At 48.2% G+C, this 18605-nt stretch overlaps 1 protein-coding gene across 10 annotated transcripts in view; it reads left to right on the top strand.

The window, feature by feature from the left end:
- The window catches only part of chd3 (chromodomain helicase DNA binding protein 3), a 110399-nt gene that overhangs the window by 64951 nt on the left and 26843 nt on the right, over positions 1-18605 (top strand). For 4 of the 10 annotated variants that reach the window (XM_067972025.1, XM_067972032.1, XM_067972031.1 and 1 more), the window contains 12 exons: positions 158-389; positions 1529-1695; positions 5126-5303; positions 9901-9987; positions 12560-12645; positions 14063-14196; positions 14280-14424; positions 15358-15523; positions 16703-16812; positions 17395-17593; positions 18290-18385; positions 18479-18583. In XM_067972025.1, coding sequence (XP_067828126.1) covers positions 158-389; positions 1529-1695; positions 5126-5303; positions 9901-9987; positions 12560-12645; positions 14063-14196; positions 14280-14424; positions 15358-15523; positions 16703-16812; positions 17395-17593; positions 18290-18385; positions 18479-18583 — 1705 coding nt within the window. The remainder of the gene's footprint in view (positions 1-157; positions 390-1528; positions 1696-5125; positions 5304-9900; positions 9988-12559; positions 12646-14062; positions 14197-14279; positions 14425-15357; positions 15524-16702; positions 16813-17394; positions 17594-18289; positions 18386-18478; positions 18584-18605) is intronic. The other 6 variants (XM_067972027.1, XM_067972028.1, XM_067972034.1 and 3 more) reach the window with 4 other exon arrangements.

Genomic DNA, 18605 nt, shown 5'->3' with positions numbered 1-18605 from the left:
TACAGATTAGCCATGATCTGATTGAATGGCAGAACATGCTTTCGAGGGGTCGAATGGCCTCCCCCCGTTCCTAGAATGTCTGGTTGATGTCTAACGCTGCCACAGCCGTCCCTCGTTGCCCCACCGGGGTTCACTTTGTGTGCCCTTCGCGCTTCAGGCCTTCAGCAGAGCTCACCGCATCGGTCAGGCGAACAAAGTGATGATCTACCGTTTCGTCACCCGGGGTTCGGTGGAGGAGAGAATCACGCAAGTGGCCAAGAGGAAGATGATGCTCACCCACCTGGTGGTGCGGCCCGGCCTGGGCTCCAAGACCGGCAGCATGAGCAAGCAGGAGCTCGACGATATCCTCAAGTTCGGCACGGAGGAGCTCTTTAAAGGGGACATCGAAGGTAAGTAGATCGAAGGGGAATTTTACTTCCCCTAGCTGGCGAGGCTGGGGGTCAATTGAAAATTTCAAAGACTGAGATCGGTAGATTTTTGTTGGGAAAAGGTTATTAAGAATTACGCAACCAAGGCAGGTCGATGGAGTTAAGATACAGGTCAGCCCATGGTCTAATTGAATGGTGGAAACAGGTTCGAGGGGCTGCATGGCCCCCTCCTGTCCCTATGCTCTTAAAAGAGGAAAGCTAAAAATATATGGAGGTGAATCAAACCTTGGGTCCAGGGGTAGAGCTGGTCAGTGGGAAAGGGAGGAACTAGAGCAGGAAAACAGTAAGAACCAGCAGGTGAGGGGGAGCGGGGGGAGCGTTCTGAGATCACTCAGGCTGATGGGTTTTCTTTTTGCTATTGTGCTTATGAGTCATTTTGTTTTGCGAAATCTGGAACTCGCTTCTTTCCCCCTCGGCCAGCTGAGTCTCCGAGAAAGAAAGAAAGACTTGCATTTACACAGTGCCTTTCACGACCCCAAGATGTCCCAAAGCGCTTTACAGCCAATTAAGTACTTTTTAAGTGTAGTCACTGTTGTAATGTAGAAAACGCGGCAGCCAATTTATGCACAGCAAGATCCCACAAACAGCAATATGATAATGACCAGATAATCTGCCTTAGATAACCAGATAATCTGGTTGAGGGATAAATATTGGCCAGGACACCGGGGCGAACTCCCCTGCTCTTCTTCCAATAGTGGCCGTGGGATCTTTGATGTCCACCTGAGAGGGTCCTCAGTTTAACGTCTCATCCGAAAGACGGCACCTCCGACAGTGCAGCGCTCCCTCGGTACTGGCACTGGGAGTGTTGGCCTGGAATATGTGCTCAAGTCCCTGGAGTGGGACATGACCCATGACCTTCTGACTCGGAGGCGAGAGAGCGACCCACTGAGCTAAGGCTCGGCCCCCAGCATGACTAGGAATCAGACGTGGGACCTTCTGGTGTGTATGGATCAGGTCTGTACTTGGTAGACTTGTGTAGGAAGAGGATTCTTCTTTCAGAATCCATTTCCACAATCTCTCTCTCCTCCTCTCCCCCACCAATTGTCACGGTCATTCCTGAAAGCGCGAAGCTTCACCTTTCCCTTCCGATGTGTTTCCAGGCGATAACCGGGAGGAAGACAGCAGTGTTATCCACTATGACGGGGCCGCCATCGATCGACTGCTGGACAGGAACCGAGACGCCACAGACGACACAGACATACAGAGCATGAATGAGTACCTCAGCTCCTTCAAAGTGGCTCAGTATGTCGTCAGGGAGGAGGACAAGGTAAGCAGAATAAGGGGACAGATTCAGAAAACACAGAAGTAATGTATAGTCCAAAGTTTATATCAGAGTGCTGTACCTCTGTATCTCAGCCTACCCATCAAAGGTACCGCTTCACAGAGAGGTAACACTCCTCTGTTTATCGAGGAATAAAGTCATGCTGCTAGTACATGTTTGTCACACAACAGGTGTCTTTTCCGACCCACTGCACGATATAAAGCTAAAATGAATGTTGTAGCACAATAAGTACATAGGCCCAGAATTTGCTGAAAAAATAGCAGCCTCTGAATGGCGCACGCTGTTAATGTGCAAATTGGCCAACAACTTGTGGCGAGGAAGAGCTATCCCATGAATTGTGAATTGCCACAAGTTGCTGGCCGATTTGCCCTGCTCTCCGCTGTTAGCTTTGCGAAAACAGTACCTCGCCCTTAACCTCCCCGTGACTTTCATGAAGTTGCTGCATTTGCACATAAATTGCCCATTAAACTCACCACAGAATGTTGAGTCTAGTAATTAACAGCGTAAATACTTTTAATGACATGATAATTGCCAATCAACCCCCCTTGCCCAGAAAGTGAACGATTAAAAATGTGGAGTCTCATTCCTTTAGGTTGTGAATTGTTGGAGATTTTAAAAATGTCAAATTTCAAATTTGAAAATTTTTCCTTACTTTTCCTTCCTGTCTCTCTCTCTCTCTTAGTCCAATCTTTCTTTCCCTCTCATTATTTCTCTTTCTGTACCTGATTTGACATTGAATTCACCCTCCTTCTCAATCCTTCTTCTGTTTATTTCTCAATCCTTAAACAGTTACACTGTTTGTTCCATTGTTCACTGAGGACCCAGGTACCCTGTTGCCGTTATCAGCTTGCACTTCCAGCAACTTTGTGGGCAAAAAATGTTATAAACCTAAACGTGCACAAACAGGTCTAACTAACCAGGCACGCTGCGAGATGCCCCACTCCAGCAAAATCTGGGCCATAGTTTTTCTAAAGAAAAAGCTTGCTAAGCTCTTGCCCATGGCAAGTCAAAAGTTGTGTTCTAACTTTTCTCAGCCCGTGCTTTTCCTTCATTCCGCACTGCTTGAAGCTGGAAAGCCCGTTCCATACCCTGGAGCTCACAGAGCTCGCTGTTGGCTGTCTCGCTGGTATCTCCTGAGCTCTGCCCAAGTGTGCCCAGTGCCCCCTGGTTCTGGGGCCGCTAAGCATGTGCAGGCCGTCACTGCCACTTCCGCACCTGCATGACTCGGCTTCCAACAACAACTTGCATTTATATAGCGCTTTTAACGTAGTAAAACATCCCAAGGCGCTTCACAGGAGCGATTATCAGACAAAATTAGACCAGGTGACCAAAAGCTTGGTCGAAGAGTAAGGTTTTAAGGAGCATCTTAAAGGAGGAGAGAGAGGTTTAGGGAGGGAATTCGAGAGCATAGAGCCTAGTCAGCTGAAGGCACAGCTGCCAACGGAGGGGGCGAAGGAAATTGGGAGATGCACAAGAGGCCAGAGTTGGAGGAACGCAGAGATCTCTGGAGGGTTGCAGGAGAATCCAAGCCCCCATTGAGAGGTCTACTGATGGCTCAGTGGGTAAATGGACTGCCTGATGTCATACCGAGCCATAAAGACCACCAAGCTCCCAGGTTCGGTCTTAAGCGGCCTGGTCTTAGTCGGGTCACCACTGTTGGCCTCAGTGCCCACGGACTGGGGAGAGGAAAAAGAATCAGCCAGGGTCCCCCGTTCCTGTTCCCTATACGGCAAACCGTGCTGGGAAATTGATGTGTGTAGGCATTGGGTGAGGACAGTGTGGCGCTCAGCGGTGATGTGGCCCACCGCTGAGACACACTGGCTCACTTGGGTGGGGTACCAGAGGGCTGCCTGCCCCTGTGGAACTGCATCCAACACGAATCACAGAACTTTACAGCACAGAAGGAGGCCGTTCGACCCATCGCGCCTGTGCCGTCTCCTTGAAAGAGCTGCCCATTTACCCGCTGCGCCCTCAGGAGAAAAGTGGAGTGAAAACTAAACTCGAGAGTATAAAGAATTCGATGCTGGGGAACGCAATCACAGAGGGAGGGGTGTTGAGTTTACATAGGATATCGTCATATATCCCTGTTGTCCTTATACCAAGGTATTATAGGCTGTTGTCATACATCCTTTACCTCTAACACAGATTCGAGGACTAGGAAACATTGAAAACGTCTGGTTAATACTCTTCATTAAATCAAGTTAGTGAGATAATAAAGCACAACCCTTTACATGCGGTGTACATGAGATAGGTACCAATTATAGCTCATATACAAAGGACTCAGGAGATTGCAAGCATGTCGTCTTTGACTGCTTACACTACCCTCAGCAAAACTAGCTCAAAAGTTCCCAAGCAGCTCCTGTGTATTGTATCTTTTATAGGGTCTAATGTGGGTATAACACATCCTTACATTCTGTGCGTATGCTGTTGATACGTGAGCTCGTTTAGCGGTAAGGTTAGCTGCTATCATTTGTTTGCACATGCTCGTTAATGTCTTGGGTTGTTTATTACACTTCGGACATTCCCACACACGAGTGCTCTGTAGCCTTCAACTGCTTATCTCTTCCCAGTACATTCATAACACAACCCTATTCACACCAGGCTACTCACTTACATTTTCTTGACTATCTGGCTAGATTTCTTATCTCTTCTCATGAGCGGTTAATGAGGTAATGCCCTCCGTACTGCTGTAACCACTGCAGAATCACTGCGTGTAGATATTTTATATCAAGAAAATAGCCATGATCTTATTGAATGGCGGAGCAGGCTCGAGGGGCCGATTGGCCTACTCCTGCTCCTATTTCTTATGTTCTTATGTAAAAGCTTACTATGGCTATTCTACCCGATAAACCTACACTTGCAAGAGCCATTGAGACCGTCTGTATACACCTTGTTCCCACGGAGGCACTTGTGATTGACCGGCTCTGACTCTTGCGGTTTGTGTTGCCAACGGAGCCAGTTTTGTGCGCCTGCAACACCCCACTGTGCTCGCTGACCTACAATGGCTCCCAGTCCGGCAACGCCTTGATTTTAAAATTCTCGTTGTATTATTCAGAACTATCCCCTCCCCTATCTCTGTAACCTCCTCCAGCCCGACAACCCTCCCGAGATCTCTGCGCTCCTCCAATTCTTGCCTCTTGCGCATCCCCGATTTTCATCGCTCCACCATCAGCGGCCGTGCCTTCAGCTGCCGAGGCCCTAAGCTCTTGAATTCCCTCCCTAAGCCTCTCCGCCTCTCTCTCTCCTCCTTTAAGATACTCTTTAAAACCTACCTCTTTGACCAAGCTTTTGGTCACCTGTCCTAATATCTCCTTATGTGTCATATTTTGTTTGATCGCTCCTGTGAAGCGTCTTGGGACGTTTTACTACGTTAAAAGGCACTGTATAACAGCAAGTTGTGGTTGTTGTTTTGCAGGAAGAGGAGGTCGAGAGGGAGATCATCAAGCAAGAGGAGAACGTGGATCCTGATTACTGGGAGAAGCTGCTGCGGCACCACTATGAGCAGCAGCAGGAGGACCTGGCGCGGAACCTGGGCAAAGGCAAGAGGGTCCGCAAGCAGGTCAACTACAACGACGCCGCCCAGGAGGACCAAGGTAACCGGCGGCACCGTCTGTTTTCCACCCTATGCTAAGCAGCCCCCTTGAACAGTCGGAAATGCTGAGCTGGACGGGTTGGTAGCTGGGAGACCAGAGCTGAGATCCCAGTTTAAATGGCCATTGAACACTCGTCTCCTCCCCATCCCCCCCCCTTCACAACACTGGAGGAAGAAGCCATTCAGCCCATCGTGCCCGTGCCCCCTCTCTGAAAGAGCTGCCCCCTTAGTCCCATTCCCCTACCCTTTCCTCCCCCCCCCCCCCCCCCCCCCCCCCCACCGTACCCCTTTAAATTTTCTTTTCCAAACATTTATCCACTTCCCTTTTAAAAGCTATTCTAGATTCTGCTTCCCCTACTGTTTCTGATCAGACATTCCATGCCCTAACAACCCCCTCTGTAAAAATAAATAAATACATTCTAATCTCTTCCTTTGTTCTTTTGGTGATCTTAAATTGATGCCCTCTCGTTACCCACTCACTGACCAGTGGAAATAGCTTGTCCCAATTCATTTTAATCAAAACATCTCATAATTCACAACGCTTCTATCAGATCTCCTCTTAACCTTCTCTGTTCTAACGAAAAGAGCCCTAGTTTCTTGAGTCTCTCCTCACAACTAAAGCCTCTCATTCCTGGGATCATAGAATGATAAAGCACAGAAGGAGGCCTTTCGGCCCCTTGTGCCTGTGCTGGCTCTTTTGAAAGAGTTATCCAATTAGTTCCTCTCCCGTGCTTTTTCCCCACATCCCTGCAAATTTTTCCTTTTCAAGTATTTATTCAATTTCCCTTTTTAAAAGTTACTATTGAATCTGTTTCCACCGTCCATTCCAGATCATAACAACTCGCTGCGTTAAAATAATTTCTCCTCAGCTCCCCCTCCGTTAATTATCTTAAACCTGGTTACCGACCCTCCTGCCAGTGGAAACAGATTCTCTTTATTTACTACATCAAAACCCTCATAATTTTGAATACCTCTATTAAATCTCCCCTTAACTTTCTCTGCTCTAAGGAGAACAACCCTTCTTTAGTCTCTCCACATAACTGAAGTTCCTCATCCCTGTTACCATCCTAGCAAATCTCCTCTGCACCCTCTCCAAGGCCTTGATATCCTTCATAAAGTAAGACACCCAAAACTGGGGACGCTATTCTTCCTCCAGCCTAACCAACTGACCCTCTCAGCGGAGCGAACGGGACCATCTTTATTGCGTTTCGGGAAAATTGGTTAGGAATGCCTGTTGTTTTCCACATTGCCCGTGCGAGCACCACGGGTTCCTGCTGGGCCAGCCTGCGACTGCTACCTAAGCACACCCACAACCATCAGATCTGCTGAGCTGACTGCGGGATTCCACGGTAGGTGCGAAGCTGCCAACGCACCCCTTTTGGTTATAAGTTTTGAGTCGTAACTCCGCCTTTTCGCTCAGGTCTAAGAGGTGTAAATCTGATGGGCTTTGCCTACTTATTGACTGAAATTCTAATTAAGAAAGAAAGATCTTGCATTTATATAGCACCTTTCACGACCTCAGGGTGTCCCAAAGCACTTCAGTCATTCAGGTACTTTTGAAGTGTAGTCACTGTTGTAATGTAGGGAAACACGGCAGCCGATTTGCGCACAGCAAGATCCCACAAACAGCAATGTGATAATGACCAGATCATCTGTTTTTAATGATGTTGGGCCTCCAAGTGCAGCAGTGCGTCGTTCGGTCGGGGGGGAAGGTCCAGCTGCTGTTGTCCGAGTCCCGTCGGAGCAAGAGGACCGCAGGATGGACTGGGCACAGGGTTAGCCTGAGCTTTCCCTGCGGTGGGTGAAACGGCACCAGCGATGCACAACTTTGTCAACGAGAAGAATCGGACAAAGGCATCGAGGAGGAAGAGCTGCAAGTGAATGCATCTTATAGTTATCTCCCAACTCCAGTGCAGTACTGAGGGAGCGCTGCACTGTCGGAGGTGCCGACTTTCGGATGAGACATTAAACCGAGGCCCCATTTGCCCTCAGGTGGATGTAAAAGATCCCACAGCCACTTTTGGAAGAAGAGGAGGGGAGTTCCCCCATGTCCTGGGCCAGTGTTTGTCCCTCAACTGACATCACTAAAAAAAAACAAATTATCTGGCCATTTATCTCATTGCTGTTTGTGGGATCTTGCTGTGCATAAATTGGCTGCCGTGTTTCCCTACATTATAACAGGGACTACACTTCAAAAGTACTTCATTGGCTGTAAAGCGCTTTAGGACGTCCTGAGGTCGTGAAAGGCGCCATATAAATGCAAGTTCTTTCTTTCTTCCAACCTATCAGGACCAGTGTGAGGTGCACACAGCAAGTGGGTGATGAACCTTGTTCACCATTGAAGGCTCCGCCCTTGCTGCAGACAAACGTTCCAGCAAAGGTGATGCTGGAGCAGTTGTGCAGAGTGGATGGATACGTAGAATCATACAATGATACAGCCCAGGAGGAGGCCGTTCGGCCCGTCATGCCTGTGCCTCTTTGAAAAGTGCTATCAAATTAGTCCCACTCCCCCTGCCCTTTCCCCGTAGCCCTTCAAAAATTTTTCCCCTTCAAGTATACATCCAATTTCCCTTCTGAAAGTTACTATTGAACCTGCTTCCACCACCCTTTCAGGCAGCGCGTTCCAGATCATAACAACTCGCTGCGTTTAAAAAAAAGTCTCCTCGTCTCCCCATACGGGTCACTAATGCTCCCAGTTAGGTCCATTGCCGTTTGCAGCCCACCTCTCCCTCCCTGGTGCCCCAGTTCACAGCCTGCCAGCTCTGCAGAGGGAGAGAGAACCTAACAGTATTTGTAGAAAAAGAAAGTTTAAATTACAAGCACTTGTGGCTATTTTATGGTTGTTCTGAGAGCGGCTCTCAAGTGAATCACTTCTCAGGGTAGCCGCCCTTGATATGTGTTACTGATGCTGCTCTGGTGCGGGTTGTGGGATATGACTTTGCGGCGACAGGGTGTGCTGGCAAGTTAGACGCGTAAAACTGCTGGTGCCGGCACAGGCGCGAAGGGACGAATGGCCTCCTTCTGTGCTGTAACGTTCTATGGTAGAAGGGGAGACGAGCACCCAAACTCGAATGCCGGTCTTGACTGGGATTTTGGCACGCCTTTACCCATAGAGCTGGGCGGAGGGGATGGGGAGGAGAAGGAAGCTGTACAAGCTGAAAAGATGGGCCCATGTTCTCTGGAGTTTAGAAGAATAAGAGGTGATCTCATTGAAATGTATAAAATTCCTAGAGGGCTTGACCGGGTAGATGCTGAGAGGCTGTTTCCCCTGGCTGGAGAGTCTAGAACTAGGGAGCATAGTCTCAAGATAAGGGGTCGACCATTTCGGACCGAGATGAGGAAAAATGTCTTCACTCAGGATTGTGAATATTTGGAATTCTCTACCCCAGAGGACTGTGGATGTTCAGTCGTTGAGTATATTCAAGACTGAGATCGATAGATTTTTGGACACTAAGGGAATCAAGGGATATGGGGATCGGGCAGGAATGTGGAGTTAAGGGAGAAGATCAGCCATGATCTTATTGAATGGCGGAGCAGGCTCGAGGGGCCGAATGGCCTACTCCTGCTCCTAGTTCTTATGGAGAAGGCAAAGGGCAGATTTTGCGAGACTCTGTTCCCAGCGAGGAACGACAGGGCTCAATTCATGGGGCTCCCATGAATTTTAACGATTGCCCTGCTCAGTTTTTCGATCTGTGCACCCATTGGGTGGGGTCTCCGCAGCGGGAGCCGAGTTTCACACCACTTCCTGCCCAACCCTTATGCGATCCCTTTCGATTTTGAACTCCAGCGTGGCACCAGCTTCGGATGAATTTCATTGATTCTCGCCAGAGTTTTAAACCGGAAATAGAATCGACAACCAGAACACGTTCCCAGGCTCGCAAATCTAAATCCTTGGCAGCTTACTTCCCAGCTCAAAGTAGACTTTAGACTTTATGGGGTCGGCATCCTGATGTGAGGGAACCAAAAAAAAAAATCCAACAGCAGGGCAGGGAACCTTGTGCATTTAAAACAGAAAGTAACAAGTTGAAAAAGGATGTCAAGGCCTTAGAGAGAGGGTGGAGGAGAATGGTACCAGGGATGAGGGGCTTCAGTTCTGTGGAGAGACTGGAGAAGCTGGTGGTGTTCTCCTTAGAACACAGAAGGTTAGGGGGAGATTTGATAGAGGTGTTCAAAATCATGACTGGTTTTGATAACAGCAAATAAGGAGAAACTGTTTGTTTCCAGTGGCAGGAGGGTCGGTAACCAGAGGACACAGATTTAAGGCAATTGGCAAAAGAACCAGAGGGGAGATGAGGAGACATTTCTTTTACTCAGCGAGTTGTTACGATCTGGAACTCACTGCCTGAAAGGGCGGTGGAAGCAGATTCAATAGTAACTTTTAAAAGGGCATTGGATAAATACTTGAAGGGGAAAAAATTACATGGCTTTGGGGAAAGAGCAGGGGGAGTGGGACTAATTGGATAGCTCTTTCAAAGAGCCAGCACAGGCATGATGGGCCGAATATCCTCCTTCTGTGCTGTATCATTCTACGATTCTATGATTCTGTGACAAGTAATAAACGAGGTTTTCTTTTTTTTTTATCCTTTTTTATGCTGCAGACTGGCAGGATGATGTTTCAGACAACCAATCAGAATACTCAGTTGGCTCGGAGGAAGAGGACGAAGACTTTGATGAAAGGCCTGAAGGTCTCTCTTTAAATTTTGATTCCCTCGATTCTGGATCAGCAGTTTGCACTTGTTTTTTTTTGTTTACAAAAGATTGAGCTTATAGAAGTGATAGGCAGTGACCCTACATGCTGCACTGGGTCTGTATATAGAGAGTGCGTACTCCACATGCTGCAGTGGGTCTGTATATAGAGAGTGCGTATCCTACATGCTGCAGTGGGTCTGTATATAGAGAGTGCGTACTCCACGTGCTGCAGTGGGTCTGTATATAGAGAGTGCGTACTCCACGTGCTGCAGTGGGTCTGTATATAGAGAGTGCGTACTTCACGTGCTGCAGTGGGTCTGTATATAGAGAGTGCGTACTCCACATGCTGCAGTGGGTCTGTATATAGAGAGTGCGTATCCTACATGCTGCAGTGGGTCTGTATATAGAGAGTGCGTACTCCACGTGCTGCAGTGGGTCTGTATATAGAGAGTGCGTATCCGACATGCTGCAGTGGGTCTGTATATAGAGAGTGCGTACTCCACGTGCTGCAGTGGGTCTGTATATAGAGAGTGCGTACTCCACGTGCTGCAGTGGGTCTGTATATAGAGAGTTCGTACTCCACGTGCTGCAGTGCGTCTGTATATAGAGAGTGCGTATCCTGCATGCTGCAGTGGGTCTGTATATAGAGAGTGCGTATCCTACATGCTGCAGTGGATCTGTATGTGGAGAGTTTGTACCCTACGTGCTGCAGTGGGTCTGTATATAGAGAGTGCATACTCCACATGCTGCAGTGGGTCTGTATATGGAGAGTTCGTACCCTACATGCTCCAGTGAGTCTGTATATAGAGAGTGCGTACCGTACATGCTGCAGCGTAACTGTATATAGGGAATACTTACCCTACATGCTCAGTGGGACTGTATATAGATTGTACAACTAAATGCTGCATTGGGACTGTATGTAGATTGTACATACCCTACATGCTGCAGTGGGACTGTATATTGTTTGTTCTTACCCTACGCACTGCAGTGGAACAGTGTATTGATTGTACTTGCCCTAAATGCTGCAGTGGGACTGTATATGGATTGTACTTACCCTGCATGCTGCATTGGAACTGTATATAAATTGTACTTGCCCTGCATGCTCCGTGGGACTTTATACAGTTTGCACTTGCCCTACATGCTGCAGTGGAACAGTGTTTTGATTGTACTTACCTTGTATACTGCAGTGGAACAGTGTATTTATTGTACTTGCTCTGCATGCTGCATTGGGACTGTAGATAGATTGTACTTATACTGCCTGCTGCAGTGGGACTGTATAAAGATTGTACTTACCCTGCATGCCTCAGCTATTTACAATCCAGATCAATGACTTAGATGAAGGGACCGAGTATAATGTATCCAAGTTTGCTGACGATACAAAGCTAGGTGGGAAAGTAAGCTGTGAGAAGGACATAAAGAGTCTGCAAAGGGATATAGACAGGTTAAGTGAGTGGGCAAGAAGGTGGCAGATGGAGTATAATGTGGGGAAATGTGAGGTTATTCACTTTGGTAGGAAAAATAGAAAAACAGAATATTTTTTAAATGGTGAGAAACTATTAAATGTTCGTGTTCAGAGGGATTTGGGTGTCCTTGTACACAAAACACAAAGTTAATATGCAGGTACAGCAAGCAATTAAGAAGGCAAATGGTATGTTGGTCTTTATTGCAAGGGGGTGGAGTACAAGGGTAAGGAAGTCTTACTACAGTTGTACAGGGCTTTGGTGAGACCTCACCTGGAGTACTGTGTACAGTTTTGGTCTCCTTATCTAAGGAAGGATATACTTGCCTTAGAGGCGGTGCAACGAAGGTTCACTAGATTGATTCCTGAGATGAGAGGGTTGTCCTATGAAGAGAGATTGAGTAGAATGGACCTATACTCTCTGGAGATTAGAAGAATGAGAGGTGATCTCATTGAAACATATAAGATTCTGAGGGGGCTTGATAGGGTAGACGCTGAGAGGCTGTTTCCCCTGGATAGAGAGTCTAGAACTAGGGGTCATAGTCTCAGGATAAGGGGTCGGCCATTTAAGACTGAGATGAGGAGGAATTTCTTCATTCAGAGGGTTGTAAATCTTTGGAATTCTCTGCCCCAGAGGGCTGTGGATGCTCAGTCGTTGCGTATATTCAAGGCTGAGATCGATAAATTTTTGGACACTAAGTGAATTAAGGGATATGGGGATCGGGCAGGAACGTAGAGTTGTCGAAGATCAGCCATGATCTTATTGAATGGCAGAGCAGGCTCGAGGGGCTGTGTGACCTACTCCTGCTCCTATTTCTTATGTTCTTATTGTACTTACCCTGCATGCTCAGTAGGATTGTATAAAGATTGTATTTAACCTACATTCTCGGTGGGACTGTATATAGATCGTACTTACCCTGCATGCTGTTATGGGACTGTGTACAGATTGTACTTGCCCTACATGCTGCAATGGGACTGTATCTAGATTGTACTCATCATGCATGCTGCAAAGAGACTGTATATAGCTTGTATTTACCCTGCATGCTAATAGAGCCATATATGCTGGCAGAGTAAAGCCTTTACTGTAAATTTTTCCTTTGTCTCTGAAGGTCGCCGGCAATCTAGGCGTCCGCTCCGGGGAGAGAAGGACAAACCGCTTCCACCATTGCTCGCTCGAGTTGGTGGCAACATTGAGGTAACCGTGACTAGCAGAGAAAGATATAGGGCTATGGGAGAGCGCGGGGCAGTTAGATTAGTTTTGGATTGCCCCCCTAGCAAAGAGTCAGCACAGACATGATGGGCGGGATGGCCACCTCCTGGGCTGTAAATTCCTATGGTACCGTGTACTGAACAGATTGGGGAGGGAGGGAGGGAGGGAGGGAGGGGAGTGTGATGGGGATCAGGCGGGAAAGTGGAGTTGAGGTCAAAGATCAGCCATGATCTTATTGAATGGCGGAGCAGGCTCGAGGGGCCGTACGGCCTACTATTTCTTATGTTCTTATGCTTGATCAGGGTAATGGGGAAACCAGATACCTGATTACTTTTGATTACAACTTCAACCATTCCTGGTGTTACCAGATTTTCCCTGTATCTGCATTATACATAACTATTTCATTATTGAGTGAATTAAGGTCAATTAAAACAGTTGCCTAACCTGCATTCCCGGCTGTCACACTTTAGGTGTCGCACTGTCGTGCATGCAAATTTTTTTCATAAAGTATAATCAGAGAAAGCCAGTCATTTGGAATGTAGAAAAACCCCATTCAGTAGTTGTTATTTCCTTACTGACGCAGGAGCCAGAATGTCTGTAACCTCTGACTGATTGGTGGGTAGGAGTGAGCAAGTGTGAGAGAATGGTGGGAGGGCCAGGGGGGAGGGAGGGAGAATGGTGGGAGGGCCGGGGGGGAGGGAAGGAAGGGAGAGAGGACGAGCGAGTGGTGCTGAGGTCCTGATTCGAGTTGGTTGCCAAGTGATGATAGCCTTACTCATGTGAGTTAGTCACTGACTGATGTTGACCGTCTTGTTTTCCTAGAGGGGGTCTTGAGACCTGGCCCCTTCCCTCATGCAGGACAAATACTAAAACTGTGAGTGACTTCCCCAGGCAGACGAAGAAGAGTCTGTCCTGTAATACACCACAGTACAGTCACTGCAGTCTCGGGCTGCGGTGTGTGGACGGGGCGGGAGGTGGTGGGGGGAATGTGAAATTTTGCTGAGGTCAGTGACTATTTAATGACCACTTTTGGCTTTACTGATGGCAGAAATCCCGGTTTAAGTTGAATTAAGGTAATGTGGGCGGGAGATGGGGAGCTCAGCGATGGCCTAGCGAGTGACGACAACGCCTGGTGTGGTGCTGACCGGTACAAACCATGAACAATCCCCCCGGTCTGTGCAGAGTTACCAAATCTCATGAAGGGGCACCGCAGTAGGCTTCAGGGCTCCCGGGCCCAGGTTGGGCAGAATCGGCCAGAGGTTGTAAAATGCGTGCATGCGTGTGGAGTTCAGGCTGGGCTGTGCTGCCTCCCACAGTCGAATAAACCAGCACACCAACAAAGCGAGCCAGTGTGCAGCTCCCGGCCTGAAATGACTGACCTCTGTAATCCCCTCCCCGACAGGTTTTAGGATTTAACACTCGCCAGAGAAAGGCCTTCCTCAATGCGGTGATGAGGTGGGGGATGCCTCCGCAGGACGCTTTCAACTCCCAGTGGCTGGTCCGGGATCTGCGTGGAAAGAGCGAGAAGGAGTTCAAGTACGGCCACCCTCTTGCTTTATATTGAAAACTTTGCTGTTGTTTTTTTTTAACCTGTTTATTCAGTACGTGTTTGGTCGCAGGGCCTACGTGTCCCTCTTCATGAGGCACTTGTGTGAGCCTGGGGCTGATGGGGCTGAGACGTTCGCAGACGGGGTACCTCGAGAGGGTCTCTCCAGGCAACAGGTCCTGACCAGGATCGGAGTCATGTCACTGGTGAAAAAGAAGGTGAGCGGCAAACCGTTGGGAAAATGCACGTGACAGATTCCCGACGGCGGGGAGGTGCGAGCGGCCCCCCGACGGCGGGGAGGTACGCGCAGCCCCCCGACGGCGGGGAGGAAAGTTCTTTTTATAAAGACAGGAACAGCACATTGACATAAATTTTTCAATATGGATGTGTCTTGATGCAGTGATTAGAGGAATCCTGCCTCCTTAAATGGTAAAGTCTGTTGATATTTTGATGTTCTGATTTTTCTTGCACTGGAAGAGGTACTGCTGGCAATGCAAGCAGCATCTGAAAGGGAAAACAGGGTTAATATTTATGTGATGCCCTTTGCAACACTGCTGATTTATGATCAGGCAGGTGCATCCTGTGCCTGTGGGCTGGACCGATATGTAGGGTAGCCTCGCGGTTACACTACCGGATCCGCAGCACAGACTTCGAGTTTAGATGCCACCGTTGGCGGGTTGTGAAAGTGAATTCAATAAATGTAGTGATTTGTGGGCTGTCACCGTGAAAAAAAAAAGGGACCACGAAAGCTGCCGGATTGTCATTAATAAAACCCAACTGGCTCACAGAGGAGAGACCTGCCACCTGGTCTGGCTTACATGCGATTTCAATCCCTATGCGGTCGATTCTTAATGGGCTCAGGGCAACTAAAGACGGCATTAAATACCGCCTTGTCACATCACCCTCGTCCCAAGAACAAATACGAAAAGGTCAGGCGTGTGCCCGTACTCACCTGACTATCCTGCATTCCGACTGATCCAACAGGCTCAGAGCCAGGAATATCTGCTGCGTTTTGTTCTGCCCTCATCACCCCATGGTTTTCTGTCCTGGCCACATCTTGACTGCCCTCAGTGACACTGTGAAATGATCGTTGTCCAGTCAGGGAGGAGACATTGGGTCGCTGAACTCGTGTCATTTTGCTTTCGTGTCAGGTGCAAGAATTTGAACACATCAATGGGAAGTGGAGCATGCCAGAGCTCATGCCAGAGCACACTGCCGATTCCAAGAAGTCGTCCAGAGCCTCGTCCCCTGCAGTGAAGACAGCAACCACCACACCAGAACCCAGCTGTAGCAACACTCCCTGCACTTCCAAACCAGGTACAGAGAAACAGCATGTGTACACACCAATACTACCCCAACAAAACAGGTACAGAGAGACAGCATGTGTACACACCAATACTACCCCAACAAAACAGGTGCAGAGAGACAGCATGTGTACACACCAATACTACCCCAACAAAACAGGTACAGAGAGACAGCATGTGTACATGCCAATACTACCCCAACAAAACAGGTGCAGAGAGACAGCATGTGTACACACCAATACTACCCCAACAAAACAGGTACAGAGAGACAGCATGTGTACATGCCAATACTACCCCAACAAAACAGGTGCAGAGAGACAGCATGTGTACACACCAATACTACTCCAATAAACCAAGTAGAGAGACAGCATGTGTACACACCAATACTACTCCAATAAACCAAGTAGAGAGACAGCATGTGTACACACCAATACTACAACAAACCAGGTAGAGAGACAGCATGTGTACACACCAATACTACAACAAACCAGGTCGAGAGACAGCATGTGTACACACCAATACTACCCCAACAAAACAGGTAGAGAGACAGCATGTGTACACACCAATACTACCCCAACAAACCAGGTACAGAGAGACAGCATGTGTACATGGCAATACTACTCCAACAAAACAGGTACAGAGAGACAGCATGTGTACATGGCAATACTACTCCAATAAACCAAGTAGAGAGACAGCATGTGTACACACCAATACTACAACAAACCAGGTCGAGAGACAGCATGTGTACACACCAATACTACCCCAACAAAACAGGTGCAGAGAGACAGCATGTGTACATGCCAATACTACTCCAATAAACCAGGTAGAACGACAGCATGTGTACCCACCAATACTACCCCAACAAAACAGGTACAGAGACAGCATGTGTACACACCAATACTACCCCAACAAACCAGGTACAGAGAGACAGCATGTGTACACACCAATACTACCCCAACAAAACAGGTGCAGAGAGACAGCATGTGTACACACCAATACTACCCCAACAAAACAGGTACAGAGAGACAGCATGTGTACATGGCAATACTACCCCAACAAAACAGGTACGGGTGTCACCTGTACTACCTCTCCAAACCAGGTACAGTGCAGCAAGGCGTGTGCACAGTGCAGTCTATCACTGCACAAGCAGACACATACTTGTATGTAATCAGTTTGTTTTTTGAATGACCAGCTACTCCTGCCCCGAGCGATAAATTGGAAGGAGGTGGAACTCCCGCTGAAAAGGAAGTGACGGATGCAAAGGAGGAGGAGGCAAATGCCGGCGAAAAGATGGAACTGGAGGTAGTTAATGTCCTAAATCTGTCAGGAAATGCACTTCTGTCAAGTAATGGGCTGACTATTTTAACATTATTAAATGCTAGTGAATTTCCTGTGACAACTTTCGCAGTAATTTAGAATCTTACAGCACAGAAGGAGGCCAATCGGCCCATCGTGCCCATGACTGCTCTTTGAAAGAGCTATCCAATTAGTCCCAATCCCCAGCCCTTTACCCATAGCCCTACAAATGTTTCCTTTTCAAGTATTTATCTAATTCCCCTTTTGAAAGTTATTATTGAATCTGCTTCCACCGCCCTTTCAGGCAGCGCGTTCCAGATCATAACAACTCGCTGCGTAAAAAAAATTTCTCTTCATCCCCCCTCTGGTTCTTTTGCCAGTTATCTTAAATCTGTTGTCTTCTGGTTACCGACCCTCCTGCCACTGGAACCAGTTCCTCCCTATTCACTCTATATCAAAACCCCTCGTAATTTAATATAAAGAGAAATGAATAACATTAGCAGATCTCTGATTAACCCTTTCTGAATGCCTGGATCTCTTCGAGTACCTTACTGTGCAGCACTGACATTATTGATTTCTTACCTTCAGGTTTCTCAGGCTCTTTCTTGTGCAACTCACGTGCATGATAATGTCCCTCTTCAGACTCCCAATACAGAGGAAGCTCCCGTAACCACTGAAAAGCCTGAGGCCCAGCTACCCGTCAGTGAAGAAGTTAAAGAACAGGCGGCAGAGGAGGAGAGTGAAGAGGTGGAGGGACAGGAGCCAGTGGCCAAAGACGAAAAGCAAGGTAGCGGATCTGAAATGACCAAATTAAGCAGCTATGTGGGGTGTACGATACCAGAGGCAGTTCACATGGCCTGAAAGAAGAAGCCATTCTTTTATATTGAAGGTGCACTGATTAATAAATACAGTGCTCGTTGTATGATGCAGGACGACTGGGAGAAGGGGGAGCAAACACAATAGTACTGAATGAGATACTGGGGGGAAAATCAATCAGGGTTTCCGTTCCTGGTTGCTAGCCAGTGACTCCTGCTGGAAGGGGGGAGGTATCAAGTGATATAGAGCCAAGGGGGTAAATTGAGTTGAGGTACAGATCAGCCATGACCTAATGGAATGGCAGAATTCAGGGGCCGGAATGGCCTCCTCCTGTTCCTAAGAGGAGCATGTGCAGACGTGGGCTGAGGATAAGATTGGGGCTCTCAATAGAATACCCTAATGGCGTTACACTGACTGGGCTCACGGGCGAGGAATGGAGGGTGGGCCCTCCGGTGGAGCGGGGGTGGGCCCTCCGGTGGAGCGGGGGTGGGCCCTCCGGTGGAGCGGGGGTGGGCCCTCCGGTGGAGCGGTCCCCCAGCAGGGGTCTGCACCGTTCATGTTCAGAGAGGAGCAAACAGGGCATGAACAGAAACAAATAGAGTTATCCGGTATCTGTCTGTCTGTGTTCTCTGTGACCATTTCCTGACTCTTCTCACTTTAAATGCAGAGCCTGAAAGGAGTGGCGAGGAAACTCCGGTCGAAAAAATTGACGTGAACTCTGAGGCGAAGGAGAAAGCTGAACCAGAGACCCCAGGAGTTAAAGGTAAACTCGATACTGTCCTATATACAGGGCCCCCACCAGGGTCGGCAGAGACCCCCAGAGTTAAAGGTAACCACGATACTGTCATACCCACAGGGACCCCACCAGGGTCGGCAGAGCCCCCCGGAGTTAAAGGTAACCACGATACTGTCATACCCACAGGGACCCCACCAGGACTGGCAGAGACCCCCGGAGTTAAAGGTAACCACGATACTGTCATACC

This window comes from Heptranchias perlo, chromosome 35 (genome assembly GCF_035084215.1).
Source record: "Heptranchias perlo isolate sHepPer1 chromosome 35, sHepPer1.hap1, whole genome shotgun sequence".
Classification (NCBI taxonomy): Eukaryota; Metazoa; Chordata; class Chondrichthyes; order Hexanchiformes; family Hexanchidae; genus Heptranchias; species Heptranchias perlo.
The sequence above is the reverse complement of the archived record's forward strand: the minus strand, read 5'-3'. Positions and strand labels throughout refer to the sequence as shown.